This window comes from Pituophis catenifer, unplaced genomic scaffold (assembly GCF_029215685.1).
Source record: "Pituophis catenifer annectens isolate HBS135680 unplaced genomic scaffold, rPitCat1.0.hap2 SCAF_2, whole genome shotgun sequence".
NCBI lineage: Eukaryota > Metazoa > Chordata > Lepidosauria > Squamata > Colubridae > Pituophis > Pituophis catenifer.
Genome location: NW_027256882.1, coordinates 251,246,378 through 251,265,828, shown reverse-complemented (window position 1 = coordinate 251,265,828; position 19,451 = coordinate 251,246,378). Strand labels below are relative to the sequence as shown.

The 19,451-nt window shown below is 41.2% G+C and overlaps 1 protein-coding gene across 1 annotated transcript in view; it reads right to left on the bottom strand.

Annotated features, from left to right (window-relative positions):
* The window catches only part of ST8SIA4 (ST8 alpha-N-acetyl-neuraminide alpha-2,8-sialyltransferase 4), a 91,194-nt gene that overhangs the window by 29,825 nt on the left and 41,918 nt on the right, over window positions 1-19,451 (bottom strand). Inside the window, exon 4 of the mRNA XM_070938761.1 lies at window positions 14,465-14,758. Coding sequence (XP_070794862.1) covers window positions 14,465-14,758 — 294 coding nt within the window. The remainder of the gene's footprint in view (window positions 1-14,464; window positions 14,759-19,451) is intronic.

Sequence of the window (19,451 nt, the reverse complement as noted above, 5' to 3'; positions counted from 1 at the left end):
GTTAATCACGAACTGCGCAGTACACTGACTACCTCAATTATTTTTATCAATAACAGACCCAGAATTATATAATAATGGTCAGCAAAAAGCTATTAGAAACAAAATGAAAATATTATACAATTTTGCAAAGAATACTTGTAATACAGGGAGGAGGGGAATGGACGTTGCTTACCTGAACGTCCTTTCTGGGCGCGCTCTGAAGAATCCAAGAGCATGGGTGATATCCCTCAGCTTGCCTGACACTGAATGTATATAACTTTAAGTAGTCTGTTGACTCCACCCCTGGGACCTGGCTGAGGCTCAGTTTCTTTCACGAAGAAGGCCACAAACGAAGACTCAAGGCCATCTGGAACCAAGAAGCAGAAGTCATACAGGGAGGGTTGGATTCTTCAGCAGCGCGCCCAGAAAGGACGTTCAGGTAAGCAACGTCCATTCTCTGGCGCGCTGCTTGGAAGAATCCAAGAGCGTGGGATGTACCCAAGCAAGTATCAGACGGGAAGGAAGGCTGAATGCTCCCGGGTGGCTGGAGCGGAGATGACAGATTACAGTACATGCCGTCCAAAGGACGCCTCAGCGAGGCGAAGGAGTCAACATAATGGCGTACGAAGGGTGTAAGTGATGTCCAGGTCGCTGCGCAACAGATGTCCAGGATGGATGCCTGAGTGGCCCACGCAGCCGACGTCAAGGCGCTCTTCGTTGAATGTGGCAGGATGCGTCCGGGCAGAGCCCTGTTGTGAAGGGTGTAAGCCATGGAGATGCACGCTTTAAGCCAACGCCCAATTGTAGACGAGGAGACTTTGTGTCCCATCGATGCGGGTAAGAAAGAGACAAAGAGCGCTTCCAACTTTCGAAATGGTGAAGTCCTCTTAATGTAATACCGGAGTGCTCGCCGGACATCGAGGGTATGCCATTGGGCTTCTCTGTGATGGCAGGGTTGCGGACAAAAATCCATCAGGATCAGCTCCTGAGCTCGATGGTAGAGTGAATTAATTTTAAGCAAGAAGGCAGGATCCATCCGGAGCACAACTCTGTTCGTGTGAAAGATGCAGAGGTCGGGACGGACTGACAGAGCCGCAAGCTCGGAAACTCTCCTGGCCGAAGTAATCACCACGAGGAATGCGACTTTCAGGGTCAGAAAATGAAGAGAAATAGAAGACAGAGGTTCGAAGGGTGGAGGCATCAGCGCCTGGAGTACCAGCGCCAAATCCCATGTGGGATATCAGTGGACTACCGGAGGGCGAAGATTTGTGGCCCCTCGCAGGAAGGTTCGGATTCTCGGGTCCAGAGACAGTGGGCGGTCTGTTGCATCCACCAAAACCGAGTTCAAGGCAGCCATCTGTCGTCGCAGAGTATTTGGTGCGAGGCCGCTGTCCAACCCGTCCTGAAGAAATTCGAGAAGGACAGGCACAGAGGCTCCGGTTGGGTCGATGTTGTTCATGTGGCACCAGCGTCGAAAGGCTTGCTAGGTAGCCTCGTAAATTCAGGTAGTAGAAGCTCGGCGGGAGGCTTGCATGGTGGTAATAATCCGCCCTGACAGGTTGCCCCTCCTCAGGAGGGCCCTCTCAAATGCCAGACGGCCAGTTGGAGCCATCCCGGCTCCGGGTTTAGGATGGCCCCCTGGCTGAGAGAGACTCTGTCCTGGGGAATTCTCCAGGGTGAGGCCTAGACGGATAGTTTGGAGGACCCATTCGTCTGTTGTCGTGACGGACCACTGGTGGAAGAAGTGAGCGAGACGGCCGCCTGTAGGATAGGGTTCAGCGCAGTCATTTCCCTCTCCTGAAGGACCTGGAACCCGCGCCACGAAAGGGATGCTTGGTGGGTTGCTGGTGTCTGGCGTGGTCCCAAAAAGCTGGCCGGTCAGGCACGCGGTCATAGGAGAAAGATGAGGGACGGTAAGTGGAGGAAATACTGGATCCAGGATCGGCCCGAAAGGAAGAACGCTGATTGTAGGGTAGGTAGCGACGATCTGCTCTGCGATAAGAGGAAGGCATCATCTTCCTTTTGTCCTTATCCTCAATGAGAATATGATCTGGCACATCCCCAAATAGTTGTAATCCTCTATATGGTGCAGAGGCAAGTTTCCATTTGGACTTTACATCGGCCCGCCAATGTCAGAGCCACAGGAGGCGACGAAAAGTGACGACGGAGGCCAGTGAGCGCGAGGCGAATTTGGCCGCTGCGAGAACTGCATTGGCAGAATATTCTGTGGCTGCCACTAATTTATTAACGTCCTGGTGGAGACGCTGATTGTCAGGTGGGAGACGCTCTTGAAGCTGGCGAAGCCAGATCAGCGAAGCCCTGTTGAAGGATGCCGACGTGGAGGCATGGATGGCCCAGGCTGCTGTCTGGTGGGCCTTGCGGAATACTAGTTCGGCCCTTCTATCTTTGGAGTGCAATCAGTCCGCAATGTCGTTGGACAGGACCGCGGAAGACGTTAACGCAGCAATGGGAGCATCTACTGATGGAAGCACAAGCAAATCCTGAAGATTAGGCGCTGAGCAGAATAGCTTCTTATCAATGCCATTGGGCGCTGCAAGCACTCCTGGCTGGAACCAGGGCCGCTGGACGACCTCAGAGAAGAGCTGTGGGCAGGGGATGAACTCCTGGTCTGGCTGTGGTACGGCAAAAAGGGCTTCATGTGGGTTAGAGGATCCCTCGTTTTCAGGTAGAGCCTTAGAAGAGGCCAACTGTGTAGTAGCAATGGCCTTGTGGAGTAAAGCTTTGAAAAGAGAGGGCCGGAATAGGCCCGTAAATGCTGGATTCTCAGGCAACTTGTCCTCGTCATCCGAGAACTCCATATCCCCGGCCTCATCATAGTCAATTGAGAATAGTCACAGGGTCGACCTTGGGACGGTGGACAACTGGTCTAGATGCCTCAGGCTGGCAGACTTGGGAGGTCCCCTGGTGGTGAAAACCTTGAGGCGGCATGCTTTGAGGAAAACCCGCCGTCATCATCCTAGAAAGAGTACCTGTAATCATAGCCTGAATATCGTAATAGGTAGGCTGGGAGTCTTCCGGAGGACGGAGGCCTGCCGCTGTAGGGGTAAAGGTAGCCTCTGGTATGCGATGAGGTGGAGGAGGCTGAGGCAGAGAAGCGGCCCCTGAAGTTGAAGGGAGGGTGGATACGTTGGTATGCTGACTCGGAATGATCATCTGGGGTATCGGTTCGACTCTGGTCGGAGGCCCCTGAGAATTGGCCGGAAGAGGCAATGAGCTCGGCCGAGGTGGAGATGCGTGCTCTGCCGCAGAAAGGCTGACTTGTGGCGTAGGTGCTTGAGCCTTGCATTGCGCCTGTTCAAATTGACGCTCCAGGGCATCATGTCGGCGCTTTTTTTTTTTTTTATTTGATTTATATGCCGCCCTTCTCCGGAGACTCAGGGCGGCTTACAATGCGCTAAGCAATAGCCTTCATACTTTTGTATATTTATACAAAGTCAGCTTATTGCCCCCACAAACTGGGTCCTCATTTAACCTACCTTAGAAAGGATGGAAGGCTGAGTCAACCTTGAGCCTTGGAGAGATTCGAACCAGCAGTAAATTGCAGGCAGCTGTGTTAATAACAGGGTGCTTTAAACCACTGTAGTACCAAGGCTCTTAGCGGCCTTATCCTCCACCGAGGATGATTTGTGGGCCTTGGAAGTGGCCGACTTAGACGAACGTGAGGATTGTTTAGATGTCTTCTTTGGCTCCTTCCCAGAAGAGTGGTCAGAAGATTTGGTTTTAGGCGGACTATGAACCTGTCCAAGGCCGGATGAAAGATCTAAATCTCCCATATTAATTTGATTTTTTTATGGGGGGGCCCTGGAGTCTAGGACAGGCTAGGGTGAATCACAACCCCCAAATGAAAATCCCCCAACTGCTGGCTCAGTCCAAGAACAATTGGGAATGAGTGCCAGAGAAGTATTCAGAGTCCCAATGAGGTTGCAGAAGAAAAAAGGCTACTCAAGAGTAAGCGAAGGAATAGGAGATTCGCAAGGCTAGTGTGAAAGGCACAAGAGCCAGCCGGCTCCTACGTGCGTGAGAGGCTTGATAGAAAGGCCGTCACAGACCGCTCGAAAAATTTCGGTTCCGAGGCTACATACAATTAATGACGGCTGGATTCAAAATGGTGGCTGCGCGGGAAAAAACGGCCGCCGAAAGGACGCTCCCGAAAACTGTAGTCCTGAAGGCCTCTCCACGCGCTGCCACCGTCTGTAAACGTAGCCGGCAGTCAGATTGCCGGATCGCCTTCGCTCATGCAAACAACGAGCCTCTGCATGCGAGCACTCACAAGTGCTCCAAACGCCTCACGAAGATCAACCGAGTGTGCCACGGAGCAACCGGGCAGGGACTCTGAAGCCGCCCGACGTCCAGATGAAGCAGATGGTGGCAGTGGGAGAGGCAGCAAGCCGGGGAAAATGATCACGCCCGCCGGCAGTTCAATTAAGCAGGCACGCAGAGATGCCGATGGAAAGGCAGAGCTCTGCGGCGAGGCGGCGGCAGTTCAATTAAGCAGGCACGCAGAGATGCTGATGGAAAGGCAGAGCTCTGCGGTGAGGAGAATCCAAGGAGCGGTGGCGGAAGGCCTAAGCCTCAAGGCCGTTGCCGCCTCACTATCGGTGAGTGATACAACGAAGAGAAACTCACAGTACTGAAGGAGAAAGGCGTCGAAAATTTATTTTGGAGATAAGTTGTGAGGAAGGTGTGATAAAGTTCGTAACGAAGGAAGAGATTTCAAAAAACACTCGTTCACGCTGCACTGAGTGAAAGGAACTGAGCCTCAGCCAGGTCCCGGGGGCGGAGTCAACAGACTACTTAAAGTTATATACACTCAGTGTCAGGCAAGCTGAGGGATATCACCCACGCTCTTGGATTCTTCCAAGCAGCGCGCCAGAGAAAGGAAGTTAGATTCTGAAAGCTGAAAAAAAGAATTAACCTACAGCAAAGCAATGCCTCCAAAGAACTAGTAAAATTTGTCAATAAAATTATCTTACAGAATATAAATTATAAAAAGAGATTACTTCAGCATACCATTATTATCAACTATGGGCTAGTGTATTAAATCCGCCATATCCATGTGGAACTCTGAATTGTCAATGAATTCTGAGTAATGGATTTACTCATATAATTTTTAAGGTGCCCTTGCAATAATCAATTAATGCTTTTTTTTTTATTCTAAAAGGTAGACCTACTTGTCTATCTGTCTGTCTCTCAAAAGGTTTTTCTGTAGAGGTAGCTTTCCCGAGTATCAGAATTATAACATAAATTAATGATGTAAATTAAATAGAGTGACTGATAAAATTGCAGCATGCCTAATAAATAAGGATATATTTTGAAAAGAAAACAAAAGTTCAGATTTTGACACAGAGTTAGTAGGGGAACAGGCTGGCATTTAATGAGGCAAAGGCAATGGGATGGTGGAGAAATCAGTATGGCAATCATAATCACATAATCAAAGATATTCAATCTTGCCTAGATCTTTGAATCATAAGGCATGCAAAATGGAGTGGGATTACAGTCTTGCAATCGCAGCCACTATTGTGAGTTTTGTGATGCCACCTTACAACTCAGTGCTGAAGTTTTTCAAGGTTTCTTGAAACCTTGAAAACAACTCTTCCAGACATGAAAGATGGAGAAATTCTCTCTTACTTTTTCTTAAAATGGGAGGGGTTAAATCAGGGGTCCCCAACCCCAAGGTTGCAGTCCACTACCGGGCCTTGAGCTCTTTGGAACCAGACTGCAGAAGTGGGGGGAAAGTGCAGTTGTGCATCCAACTTGCACAAGTAGCAGCAAGTTCAGGTGCGCACACTCTGCTACTTGGGCAAATGGAGCAAGTGTGTAATTGGCTGCTGCTCATGCGAAAGCATCCCCTTTCCCTTTCCCAGCTGGTCCATAAAGACAGAAAGGAAACTATGGATTACAACATGTTTTGCAAAAGTCAAGGTTTCTTCTCCAGGAACACCAGAGACCTGAACTGAAAATGATTTTTTATAGGAAATATACTTAAAGGCTGTGTTGATTAAGAATCAGGGATGTACAATTTCTTTCAGATCATAGATGATTCTTGGCCCTTGAGTGGCATTTTGGAGCCACATTACTAAAGATAGATAGCTTAGTGTCAATAATGAATAAAACCAAATTTATGTTGATTAATTACAGTTAATCTGATTACTTCACCTTTGCTTAATATTTACCTTTTTTTGACTAAAATCAAAGTCTGAATATAGTTTTCAAAGAGTATGGCTGTTTGGTTTTCCTGGTTGGCCTATATCCATAGATTGAGCACTTCAGAAATAATGTTCTTTCAGTTCCTAGTATTCATATTGAATGATCAGACAATGCTCAAGCATCCAATGTCCCATTTCTTTGTCATACGCTCTGCTGTGTTCTAACAATGTGCCATTATACTGGTATTACTTTTAATTATCTCTCAGCCTTCAAGCTGATCTGATTATGAAAGGTTGACCAAAGTATGATTTTCTATGTGTATGAAAAAGCAAACATGTACCACAGTCAATTTTTAAAAACATGTCTTTCTCCTCAAATAATTGAACCCAGTAGGATCCAGTTGTTTTGAAAACAACTGCTTTTGATTGAGAGATTTCTACAACAGAAGCTTTTCAATTCATTTCAAAAAAGCCTCAAGGCAGAAGTAAATACAAAATGATCTCAAACAAGGGCTACTAAAAATAGTATTATTTTACTGCTAATATATTTAGTTTTACTCCCAGCCCCTCAAAATTAGAATACTCCCAGCTTTGACATTTTATGGTCAAATTTCATAAATTAATAACTACTAATTGTGTCTAGATGTGCCCTGATTTTTAAAGCTGCAATCCTTATTAAAATCTTACATGAAGATTGGCTAAAATATACTTTTATTTTATTTAAAACATCTACAGAGCAGCCAAGTGGCTGCTCTGTAGATGGTAAAACTATGTATGCTGGAAAGATACAAAGGGACACTTAAAGATAAATACTGTCTTTCCTCCCAAATAATTTAATAGACTCGCTTAGGCTCTTAAATATGAAACTGCACTTTTATTTGTTCCTTACAGTTGTGCATTTTATTTCAGATAGTATGCATTTGAGTTCAGATTGCTATTCAAGGAAACAATGCATTCTTATTACAAAGAATATATTACATTAAAACATATCATAAAAGCCTCTGTGACTTTGCTAACTAACATGAAACTCTAATTCTTTAAAATAAAAAAAAAATCTTGCATAAAAGAACATTCTATATAAATGACCCTACGTATTAAAAAAAATACAAAGCAGGGTACAGCCATTAAACTGACTTGGATGGAAAGTGTTTGATAAAGTTTAAGAAAACTGTCTCTCCTCACCTGTTGGATAAAACTGATTAATTTAAAGGAGATACAGTATAGTATATTGATTTTAGACTCATAGTGGTCCTAAAGAAATTATCTACACCTATTTTTTTTTTCTTTTAACAACCCTATAGTCATTCATTCAGGATGAAGTTGGGGTGCAGGGTGGAACTGACCGTTTACTGGTTGGATGCCCTTCCTGACGCCTATGTGAAGTTTACAGCAGATAACTTTTTTTCTTTGTGTCCTAGAAACAACTGCCACTACGTAGGATTGAACTCTCAACCTTCCAAGTGGGAGTGAGGGATCTTCACTACTAAGCCATCATGCTGCTCCCTGGACCTAAAAGCACCAATTACTACATCAGCAAGTTAGCACATAAGAACTGTGATTATTGTCATGCTATTTTAGGAGCACAAATTCAGTATCCTTTCAAAATTTCAGAATTTTCACATATTTAGATAGTTGGATTGGGTTATTTATGCTATTAAGTTCCACCCTCCATTCAATACTGGAATCCAAATTACAACATTCTAAGAAGTATCTACCTAACTTAAAGACATTGTTAGAAGACTCTACCACCTCCCCAGAAAAATTGATCTTACATTAAGGAAAAAAATGACTATTTAGCCCAGGGCTCTGCAACCTTAAATACTCAAAGAGCCATTTGGACCCGTTTCCCACAGAAAACACTGGGAGCCAAAAAACCTGGCTGGGCATGGCCAACTCAATGTCACTCACTTCTACCAGTCACATGCCCCCCCCGCCCCCAGCCATGCTTACCCGTCAGTCATTAGGGCAGAAAACCAGTTGTTAAAAAACACCGGGAACCGCAAAATCGTTTTGACACATCTCTCTCTCCCCTCCCTCTCTCTCTGTCTCTTTCTCTCTCCCCCTCTCTCTGTAACTCTGTCTCTGCCCTGGCTGCTTCTCCATCCTCTGCTGTCGCCCTTACCTTCTCAGGCCAGGCAAAGAGTGACTGGGAGGGGAGGGCCAGCCAATGGTGGCATCACCTGACAGGGAGCCACAGCAGAGGGCCCAAAGAGCCACATGCAGTTCCAGAGCCACAGGTTGCTGACCCCCTGATTTAGCTAAACTCCTAATGAGTAGGCCATTATCCCATGTTTCCTCATACAGAGGATGGAAAGAAACTGTTATTATTAACACAGCAGCAGCAGCAAAGAAATGATCTATCTATTCAAACAACATTGACTATTCGTCTGGGTTCATAAATTGTCTTCTCATCGTATGTGCTGTTTGTTTTTGAGTTAGCTCAATATGGCAGCTCAAGCACTGAGGTTTGTAAATGTGGCTTATGACTTAGTTGTATGGTTTTAACCAAGTCAATTATTATTTTTTCATCATGTAGTGGTTAAACAAACTAAGCTTAGTGAAATATATGAACCTAGCCTTTAACTCTTCAAAGTTTGGAGCTAATGAGGGTTGACACCTCTCCCTCTCTCCCTTTCTCTTTTATAGGCCCCATTGCAGACCAATTGTTGTCTATGGCAACTATTTCCAGGAGCTAATAAAAAGGGAGGCTTATCTAGTCATTTCCGCTCTTTCTACTTCTGCTAACCAGGATTCTTTAGGACAAGTTGCAGTATCTTTTCTTTCATTATCTTACTTTATAAAGTTTTGGAATTCCTAAACTGGTGGGTGAGGTGCAGAATAGCTTCAGCTGCTCTCAAGTCACCTAGTGTAGGCTTGATGATATATGTTGTCACAGAGTTTAAAAATAACTTTGTAGCAGCTGAGAAACTGCAATTTCAGTATTTTAATTGGGAAAGGAGAAATGAGTAGCAGCCTTGTAGAAAATTCAACCTCTTTTTTTACCCAGGAATGAGTGGTATGCAATGTGGACAGGTCTATGTTTCTCAAATGGACCATGCATTAGTTTCTAATTATTATTTGGATTGTAGGGAGGTGGAGAATTAATTTGTCTATCATCATTATTATTGGTTGCACAGTAAGCCAAATTTTTAGACTAGATTTGGCATTTTATCCAACTAGCAAGTCAGTTTTATTATTATCCCAAAATTATAGTAAATATACTTAATACTACTGTCTCCTATTTTCTGCACAAGTAACCCTTGTAAGTTGAGTTGAGTGCTGTGTGTGTGTGTGTGTGTGTGTGTGTGTGTGTGTGTGTGTGTGTGTGGTGTTGTGTGTGTGTGTGTGTGTGTTTATGCAGCAACTGTCCAGATATCCTCTCAGAAACAGTTAGTTTTTTGACAAAACAGTGAGGAAGATGCAAGGAAAGCAATATTTGGGATCTACCAGAGATTCTTTACATATTCTTCACAGACTATATACAGCTAATGCTAAGAGTAAACAGAAGAACAATTATGAGAATATGCTTACAACTTTTAAACCTATGCCACCATTCACTGCAGATTTATGGACAGTTAAAAGGTGGAAGGGTCATGAGCCAGCTTGTAAGGTCTGCTAGGAGTACCAACCAAGCTGTTGTTCAAGACCTTCATGTAAGGATCTGAAAAAGGCCAGTACAACAATTATTGCGTATCCTTTGAAAGCATTTTGTGATCTGAAAACCTGTTAAGATAGGCTTCACAAACTTAAAAATATTGCTATGCGAAGATTTTTAATAGGAGCAAATATAGGGTGGTGAAGTCCTGCATGCAGTATAAATCCAGAATTCCAATCTTTGCAAAAAAAAAAAGTTCAGAATGGTCGAAGTTCATCGATCAAGGATTTGTCTAAAGTTGGTTTCAAGGAAGACAGCAGCCTCCATCATATCTCAGATGTCTTAGTGTTTGAGCTCAAACAAAGGTTTCCATTTCAGAAGCTTTTGCTCTCCTCCACTCAAGCAGAGTTAATGGTATTTAGGTTGAATTATGGTTGCTGGGCTACTTGCAACTAACAGTCTACTTAAAATAACGAATTCTGAATAGATTAATACTTCCAAAGGACAGCTCTCAGCAATCTGGCTCTGCTCTGCGGCACTTAATTTGGAAGCAGATGCCCTCTTACAGCTTTGTTCTTTTTCCAGAGTCTGAATTTAGGACTGTGGCAGTGAAAGCAATTCTGCCAAGACCTCAAAGCAAGTGCATGGCTCCTCAGGTTTGGTTTGCCATACTTTCTATCCTTATCCAGAAAACTCTAACAGGGCCACAAATGGCTCTTTATTTGAGTTGCAGGTTGTAGCTTCATTTTTGCGTGAAGCACTAGTCTCTCACTAGTCAGCTTCATCTCTAATTCAACATACCCTTTTTGAGTTTTCTTTTATCTTGTGTGGGTGTTCTATTCAACTACTAATAAATATTTTGTCTAATGGGGAACCTCACTGTGCCTTTTTACAGCTTCCATGCTCTTTTTTTTTTTTCATTTAAAAGACAGGATCTCGGTTGGGTACATATATCTATTTATTTCTAATCCCTGTAGAGCTAGCAATGATTTTTCACTTCCTGTTGTACTCTTTCTCATGCCTCACCTAAATCTGAAGTATATCCTAATTAACCATAAATTGTTTATTAGACAATAATTTACAAGCTCTTGCTTCTTATAAACAGTAGATTTTAAAGCTTATAACAATATCATTATTTAGAAAAGGAAATTATTCCTTTGAGGTACTGCTATAAACTACACAATCATATTCAGTTTACATTGGACCTGATTCATATTAGTTAGAAAGAAGCACTGGATTTGCTCTACTTTTGTATTCTAAGGGGGACACTCAAATTAGTATCAAGCTCATATCCAGCACACAGATTTTTTTAATACCAACATTTTAATTGATAATTTATATAACTTATAATTCAGAGTCATAAATATTCACAATTCAACACAGATTCTGGGTGGAGCATGATTTAACAAAATACAGTATTTAAAAAATAAAGCCAACAAACTCAAAAATGGAACTAAAAAGGAAGAACGACGTACCATAGCCCAAATGAACACTGCAAACCAAATGAACACACTACTAATGAGCTTTAGGGGAAAACCGTAACAGGCTTTTAAGAATTGCAAGAAGGTTGGAATGGGCTGAACCTCCTGTAGGGATGCTGTTCCAAAGGCAGATGCTGAGATAGCGGAAATACAGTTCTTGGGACCCAAGAGATAACAGAGTAACCTTCTCCTTCCCAATTGGATCATAGATGTGATAGCCAGAAATACAGATAGTCCTGATTTACAACCACAAATGGGACCAGGAACTTGGTTGTAAAGCAAGAGTCACTAAATGTGATTGTGCTTACAACCTTATTTCAGCCAGTTCAGCAAAGGTTGTAAATGCTTTGGATTGCTCACCAAATTACTTTTTCATCGCTGTTGTAGCTGCAAACGGATGCTAAATGAAGCAGATGCTAAACAATGACTGCCTGTAATGGAACAGAGGCGATCTTTCAGAGGGGACTTTATAAGTGATACACAGCATATTAATTGCACCCTAAAGCTTAATGGCAATCAGCACAATTTATGTGGCAAAGACAGTTCCACATTGAGCATGCTTTGGGGGCTTTTGGACAGTAAATAAATAAAAAGTTGCAACAATCCACATCAGAGACTAATGAAATATTGAAGTGGAAAGTATAATAGAGGAATCAGCAAATGAAACATCTGTTTGATGTTTCCTCAGAAGGTGTCCATGTACTTTAGTTTGCAGAGTATAGTTTTGGACTTGAGCACAATTCCCTAGTCAAAAGATTGCCCAACTCCAGTGAAAGAATAAAGAAAAAAAAGAAGACAAGAGAATGGAATTTTTAACCCATCAGCTTTAGAAAATATCCTGTGTAGACATCCATGTTTTATCTGTCTCAATCTACCACAGTAAGTTGTGGTACAACTTATTTGAATATAATATTTTCTTTCTACACACTAAGAATGTGACAATCCAATACATCAGGAGGGAACCCATGTTAGGCAAGATTACTCTTGCTAGTCTCAAAATGGATTTTTGAAGATTACAATAGTAATTATGCAGTTCCAATATGCAGATTGCATTTTCATTTAGTGTTTTGGAGAATAAAGCTATTACATAGATCAGGGCAGTTATTTTTACTATTGATAGGTACAACTGCTTTCAGAATAATAGGCTCTATAAATTTTTACCGCTATAGAATACCCTTATTCGAAAAGTACCTTTGGGAAAAAAAATACTAACTATACTGTATGATATTCTAGTAAGCAGAAGGCCAATGAAAAGCAAAATGCAACCAAAATAATTAATCTGAAATGATTCCAGCAACAAGAAGTGCCTCATTCTCAAATGTTTCAAGGCAAAAATTGAAATGTTCAAGAGCAATGCAACGACGGACTACAACCTGGGAAAAGGTATCTCCAAAAGCAACAGATGCATCCCAAAAAGCATTTAATCTCACATAACAAATTGACTTATATGATCCTTGATGCCTTTTCCATGGCAGCTGCTGCCCTATGAATCAGTCTTCCTCCTGAAGTTAAGCAAACCTCTACCTGCCCATGCTTCCAAAAAAATACTGATGAGTCGGTTTTTCCTCCAAAAGCTGGAATAAGCTTGAGGCAACTGCATGTTCAACTTGTGCCAAGTTTTTGTTTTCAATATTTATGGTTATTGGCTTCTGGTTTGACTTCCGTCGCCACCAGACGGTCCTTTGAGACCGCCAGCCCCGTCGCTCGTAAAGAGCCGCCTTTACATCTGAAAGGCGGCTCGAAAAACTCCATTTCCATAAGGAAACATGAGATAGAGCAGGCGAGGGCAGGTAGAGCCCTCTGCGAAGTCCCCAGAGTTTTTCCTTTACTCTTTACTCTTGGGGACGAAGCAGGATGAGGCAATTGAAGATACCGAACATACTGTTGGAATTAGGATGTGATGTTACCCTAATATGGGTGATGGAGTTAACAATCCAGCTGAAAGACACTACAGAAGATATTATATGGATTACAAGCTTAAAGTCATTTGAGGATTTTATTTATATAAGGGAATACTTCTTAGGCAGAAGAATAAGGAGATCAAGAACTATTATTTATGGTAGTTCTGTAGGAAAGTGGGTGGAGATAGGTTAGCTTATTGATTGTTTAATTGAAGAAAAGGGATATTATGTTTAGATATGAATATATGTAAAAGATTTGAGTTAAGAGATATATCTATGGGGTGGAGGAAATGGGCAGACTATGAGTTGAATAAATGTTAAATTAGGATTTATTATATAGTTTTATAGTGGAAGGTTGCTTTGAAATGTCATATTAATATACAAAAAAGATTTGATTTAAGAAATATATGTATGGGGGAGGAGTAAAAGAGTAGATCATGAGTAGAAATTGTTAAATTGGGGGATATAATAATATTACTATGCTAAATTAGGAGTTATTATATAATGTTATAGTAGAATGTTATTTCGAAATGTATAGTATAAGGGGGATATAATAATATTATTAGAAAGAAAGGGTCAGCATATGGGGGATGGAGTAGGGGGATGGTAAAGTATTATATAATCTGTTATGAATTTGGGTTGTACCCTGAAGAAGCCACAGGGGGAGGGGAGGGCGAGGGGGGGTTAGAGAGAGGGGGGGGGGGAAAGGGGGGAGGAAATTTGTATTTGAAAAAACTTTTTCAATAAAAAAAAATATTTATGGTTATTGATAGTTTAAATATGGTTTTTATGTTGCTTTTACTATTGATATTGTTTTAATTCTTGTTTGGGAACTGGCCAGAGTTTGGTATAAGATGGCTGACTAGATACATGTTTTGAATAAATATAAAATTTCCTTGATGTTTGTTCAATTGTATAAATATAGAGTGTGGGTTCCTGAAGCTCTGCTTCCTCATAGTAGAAAACATACATATGGAAAACAACAGAATATGCGAGAGAGAGGCAATGTTTTCAAGTCAGAACATGCAATATTGGCGGTAGCTGTCTCTGCTACAAGTCAAATGGGGGAGGGGGAGTGGTCCAGCCATACTTGATGAAGATTCACATGCTTTTTTGTGTATAAAGCGGAGAAACAAATAAATTGGCCCCAATGTTTGCCTTTGAATGGACGAAACAGATGGGAAGTGCTTGCTCTAAAACATGTCTTTATCAGAAACATAATCCACTATGAGTTGAATGGAATTATATCAAACCTTTTAGAGCCACTCTTTCTCTCTAGCAGAAATTTTAGTTATGAGTTCCATTGTGCCAAGGACAGACCAGTCTTTTCCAGACACTTACCCTCTGACAGCATGAATAAGTCTCAGTGATGGATAGGCAGTTCGCACTTTCAATTTATTCTTAAGGATTAATGCATTAACCCACTCCACATGCTTCTCTCCGCCTTTGACCATGAAAGCAGGGATCCAAAGGACACTGTCATTCAGCATAGATAGTCTATGCACAAATTTTTCTCTGTCACTCTCATTCCGAAAGCCTCCAAATGCTCTTTGTACAACTGATGGGTTCATGGTAATAAAATCTGATTTAGTTCCCACGTCCGCAGCAAACTCCACCACAGGAGCTAGATTGCACCTGAAGAGGAAGAGATTAATGGAAAAATAACAAAACAAAACAAAAAAGTGAAACATTAACTCAGGTAAAAACATGCATGAAATAAAAGCTGAAAATGAAAAATGCAAGGCTAATTTCATATTGAGTAAAAATCCTGGGGTATCTCACAGGTTTAAATTAATCCTGTGCTGAATAAGGCACTGTCCTCGTCATCTTAAGAATTTAGGTAGAATCCAGAAGCAATCTCAATTCTGCTGATACCAACAAATACAATTTACTTAACTGTGGACTTAAATCTCACTAAATTCTACTTATTTACTGTGTAAAAGGAACATCGACCTAAAGGACATTTCTAAGTAATTCAAGTAACAAAGAAAGTTTTATTGTGCATGAGAAGTAGGCATCAAATCAAAGGTGTCTACAATCTTTTTAGCTGGCATATAGTGGTATGCCAGAAATCATATTCCAACGAGAGACAAAAATGAGATAAATTTGGATTAATGAAAACTTAATACAGTTCATGGGTTTATTTCTTTTCTGTAAACTATAATTCAGTGGAATTATAGTTGGATATGCATCAAGGGTTGCACCTAAAGTTTTGAGGCTTATAGCCTATGGGTTGTGCAGTCTTGTACAAAATGGTCCTTTTGTACCAACAATGTGCTCCTTTATAGAAAAACATATGCATGTACAATGTGCAGTTAATTTCAGGATCAATATGAACCTGAATGAGAATCCTTGAGATGAGCACTTTGTGACTGGATTTTCAGAGCCTAATGAATTCAGTTTAGATACGGAACTATGAAAAAATATAATTGCTCTCATAATTTGTCAGCATTAACTAATTAACTGATCGTGTTCCAATATCAAATGTTCCAGAAACCCTAGAATGCAATTATGTACAGGGCAGTAACAGTTTCTTTTCTTCTTTTTAATCATAATGCTGTATTTGTTACCATGAGGAAAAACATTAGTAGCCTTGCAGCAATCTGCAACAATACCATCTTCACAGTAATTTTTTTAATAAACTTTTGATCTTTAGGATGCTCTATGCAGAAGAATTTCAACACCACCACCACCACAGTTCTAGGTGGCCAAGATCTCTGCCTTAAGCTTCCTATGATACTATCTTGACTAGAAAGCTGTTATTGAGTCTGTATGGTTTGTCATCAAAGATTAATCCATTCTGGGTGGTTATTCTTTTAAAAAGGAAACAGTGTATTTTTACTATTAGATGAAATAATACATTGGAATAATACAGTGGAAAAAGGGAAATAAAACCTTTATAGGGAACTATGTAAGAAAGGTGTGAAGGTTTTTGGTAAGAGATTCTAACAAAATCTATACTTTTGAAAATTTGATAATTTGATATTTGATCATAGGTTAAAAATGCATTTCTGGAATTCTTATAGTAGGTGGCCAGCTACACCCAAAATTATTAAAAGCCATTAGAAAACTACCTAATCCAGGTATCCCCAAACCCCGGGCTGAGGCCCATTACAACGAATGGGCCGTGCAAGAGGCGAGTGAGTACAGGTGCAAAGCTCTATCTGTGCGAGGAGCTGATACTTGCACTCATGTGCAAGACTACATTTATGCAAACAGCGGGCTTACACTCAAAATTGCATTTGAGTTAGCAGCAGGCACGCGTGCCCACAGTATGCACAAATTGAGCTATGTGGGCTTGCCTGCATGTGTCTGCTGCTCACACAGAACCATCCCCCCTTCCCCTCTGCTGGTCCAAGCCAGAAAGGTTGGGGACCACTGATCTAATTATTAGGAGACTATCTAATGTTCCCTCATATTTATAAGTTCTTTGTTCATACATCTGACCGCTCTTATAAGGCGAGTTAAACAAATATTTGTGGAATATGACAATGAAGGTAACGGTTGATGGATACAGTTGATGGGGCTAGACTTCAATGTCTCTTCCAATAATTCTTCGATTTACAATCTTCTGGAACTCTTATGGTCTTTAGCCATCAAATAAAAAATAATCTTTTTTCTAAAAATTGGGCTTTTCTAAAAAAAAAAAATCACAATTATTTGACAGTAAATGATCAATCTACATGCTTTATGGAGACATTTATACTCTGACTGGGATAAGAATCTCATGCAAAACCCAACATAACCCTTTCATATAAAGAAAAACACCATGTAGATAATGCCCTTTTTACAATCTTCTCCTTTTCATATAAGGAAGAGTGCAAGACCTTTGGGGTATATGAGTGAACATGCCTTCATCAAACCCCACCAACATAATCCCAGACTAATGTAAATTTATCCTGGCTATAGATATTACACTAACATTTACTTTAGACAGGGTATTGTTATACTGTTTAAAGAGTATGACTTTAAACAAAACCTTTAAACAGAATTATACTCAACTTGACATCTAACAGAAATAAATAAGGACTCATATTTTTATAGAACCAGTTTATTTTGTGGTTAAGGCATCAGGCTAGAAAGCAGGAGATTGTGAGCATAAATCCTGCTTTAGCCATGAAAACCAGCTGGGTGACTTTGGACCAGCCACTCTCTCAGCTCTACCTACCTTCCAGGTTTGTTGTTGGAGGAAAAATAGGAGGAGGAAGGTATGTTGGATATGTTTGCCACCTTGAGTTAATTGTAAAAATAATAAAGATGTCATACAAATAAATAAATAAATACCAAAATTTAAATATTAGAAGTGTGGCAACTAATAACACAGAACAGGTACTTTTAGTGTTAAAACATTGTTTAAAATTTTACATCTGGAAAAAGTAATGCAATTTTTATTTGGAAGGCAGCTAAAATGGAATTATTCTGAAATATTTGTAATGCTCGTAGAGATGATTATATCTCTAAGGTACTTTTGTTTCTGCTGTTTTATACGCAAAATGCCAGGTGTCTTTGGATTCTGGTAGCATAGAAATAAATATCTAAAATAAGCAACCACAATTTGGCATGCACTGTGCTGAAAAGGTAGGTTACTTGCATTGTATTAAAAATTATCAGGGCAGATGGAATAGAAAAGGAAGTTGGAGAGAGAGAGAAATGTGAGGGGATAGGGAAGAGGCAGTTAACTGAATAAAAAGAGGGAAAGAAAAAAAGACAAAGCAGTATATAGAAAATAAAATAAATATTGAAGACTTTGTGAAAATGTAAATTATGACTAGGTAAATAGGCCTGTATCGCTAAAGAGAAACATTTTGGAATTGTATCTTATGCTGTTTTATATGATATATTATTGTGATATGAAGTTTTAATTGCTCATAAAAAAACTGTAAATGAGAAAAACAATACAATAACATCTCATGCCCAGGAACCAGTAAGAAAGAAGTTAACATCTGTAGAAGTATATACCGTATTTTTCAGAGTACAAGACGCGCCTTTTTCCCCCATAAAAGGGAGTAAAAATTTAGGTGTGTCTTATACACCAAATGTAGCCCTGCCCACCCACTGGCCCCCACCCTTTGGTCTCTGCCTCCCAGCAGTTACCTCCTTGTAGTAAGCAGCAAAAAGAAACAGCTCCTTTCAGCTTCAGTACAGTCTAATTAGCACAAGTTGATTGAATCAGCCTCCCGACTCTCAGCTATTTTGCGCAGGGCTCTGCTGCTTGCTGCAAGGAGATAAATTGTTGGAGCAGATTTTTTTTTCTTGTACTAATCAAGTTATGCTGAAAACAAAAATGAAAGTAAAGCAGGCTATTTGCTGCATAGAGGCAAAATTGCTGGGAGGCAGACGTAGAGGCAGATTTCCTTTTCTTGTTTTCCTTACCAAAAAAGGTGGGTGCGTTTTATAGTCCGGTGCGTTTTATACTCCGAAAAATACAGTACTTATTTTGGTGTAATGGCAGTGAGAACTGTATATGTTTGTGTGTATTTGTGTGTACACGTACATGAATTAAATGATCATATGCAATAAGTCATTGCTGAATCTTATTTACTATATAGATTTCCTCCATGATGATCTGACCCTAACCTTGCTTTTCAGAACTTCCAATAGTGCAATTTATTTATTTATTTATTTTATTTTATTTGTTTCAATTTCTATACCGCCCTTCTCCAAATAGGACTCAGGGCGGCGAACAGCCAAAGTAAAAAACAGGACATACAAAATTTAAAAACAGTTTAAAATAATTAGATATTTTGGCCATAAATTAAAACAACCCAATTTAAAATCAATTTAAAATTTAACTCAAGCCAGCCCAGCTAGTTGAAATAAATAGGTTTTCAGGGCCTGACGAAAAATCCGGAGGTCTGTTATTGTACGTATTTCTGGGGGGAGGTTGTTCCAGAGGGTGGGCGCCGCCACAGAGAAGGCTCTCCCCCGGGGGGTCGCCAGCCGACATTGTCTGGTGGACGGCACCCTGAGGAGGCCCACTCTGTGTGAGCGTACTGGCCAGTGGGAAGCTATTGGTAGCAGAAGGCGGTCTCGTAGGTACCCCGGCCCTAAGCCATGGAGCGCTTTAAAGATGGTCACCAACACCTTGAAGCGCACCCGGAAGACCACCAGGACCCAGTGCAGCTCACGCAGGAGAGGTGTCACATGGGAGCGCCTCGTCGCCCCCATAATCCCCCGCGCGGCTGCGTTCTGGACCACCTGGAGCCTCCGGGTGCACCCCAGGGGGAGCCCCATGTAGAGAGCGTTGCAGTAGTCCAGGTGGGAAGTGACGAGTGCCTGAGTGACTGTGCGTAGGGAGTCCCGATCTACGGGAATCAGGCGAACCTGA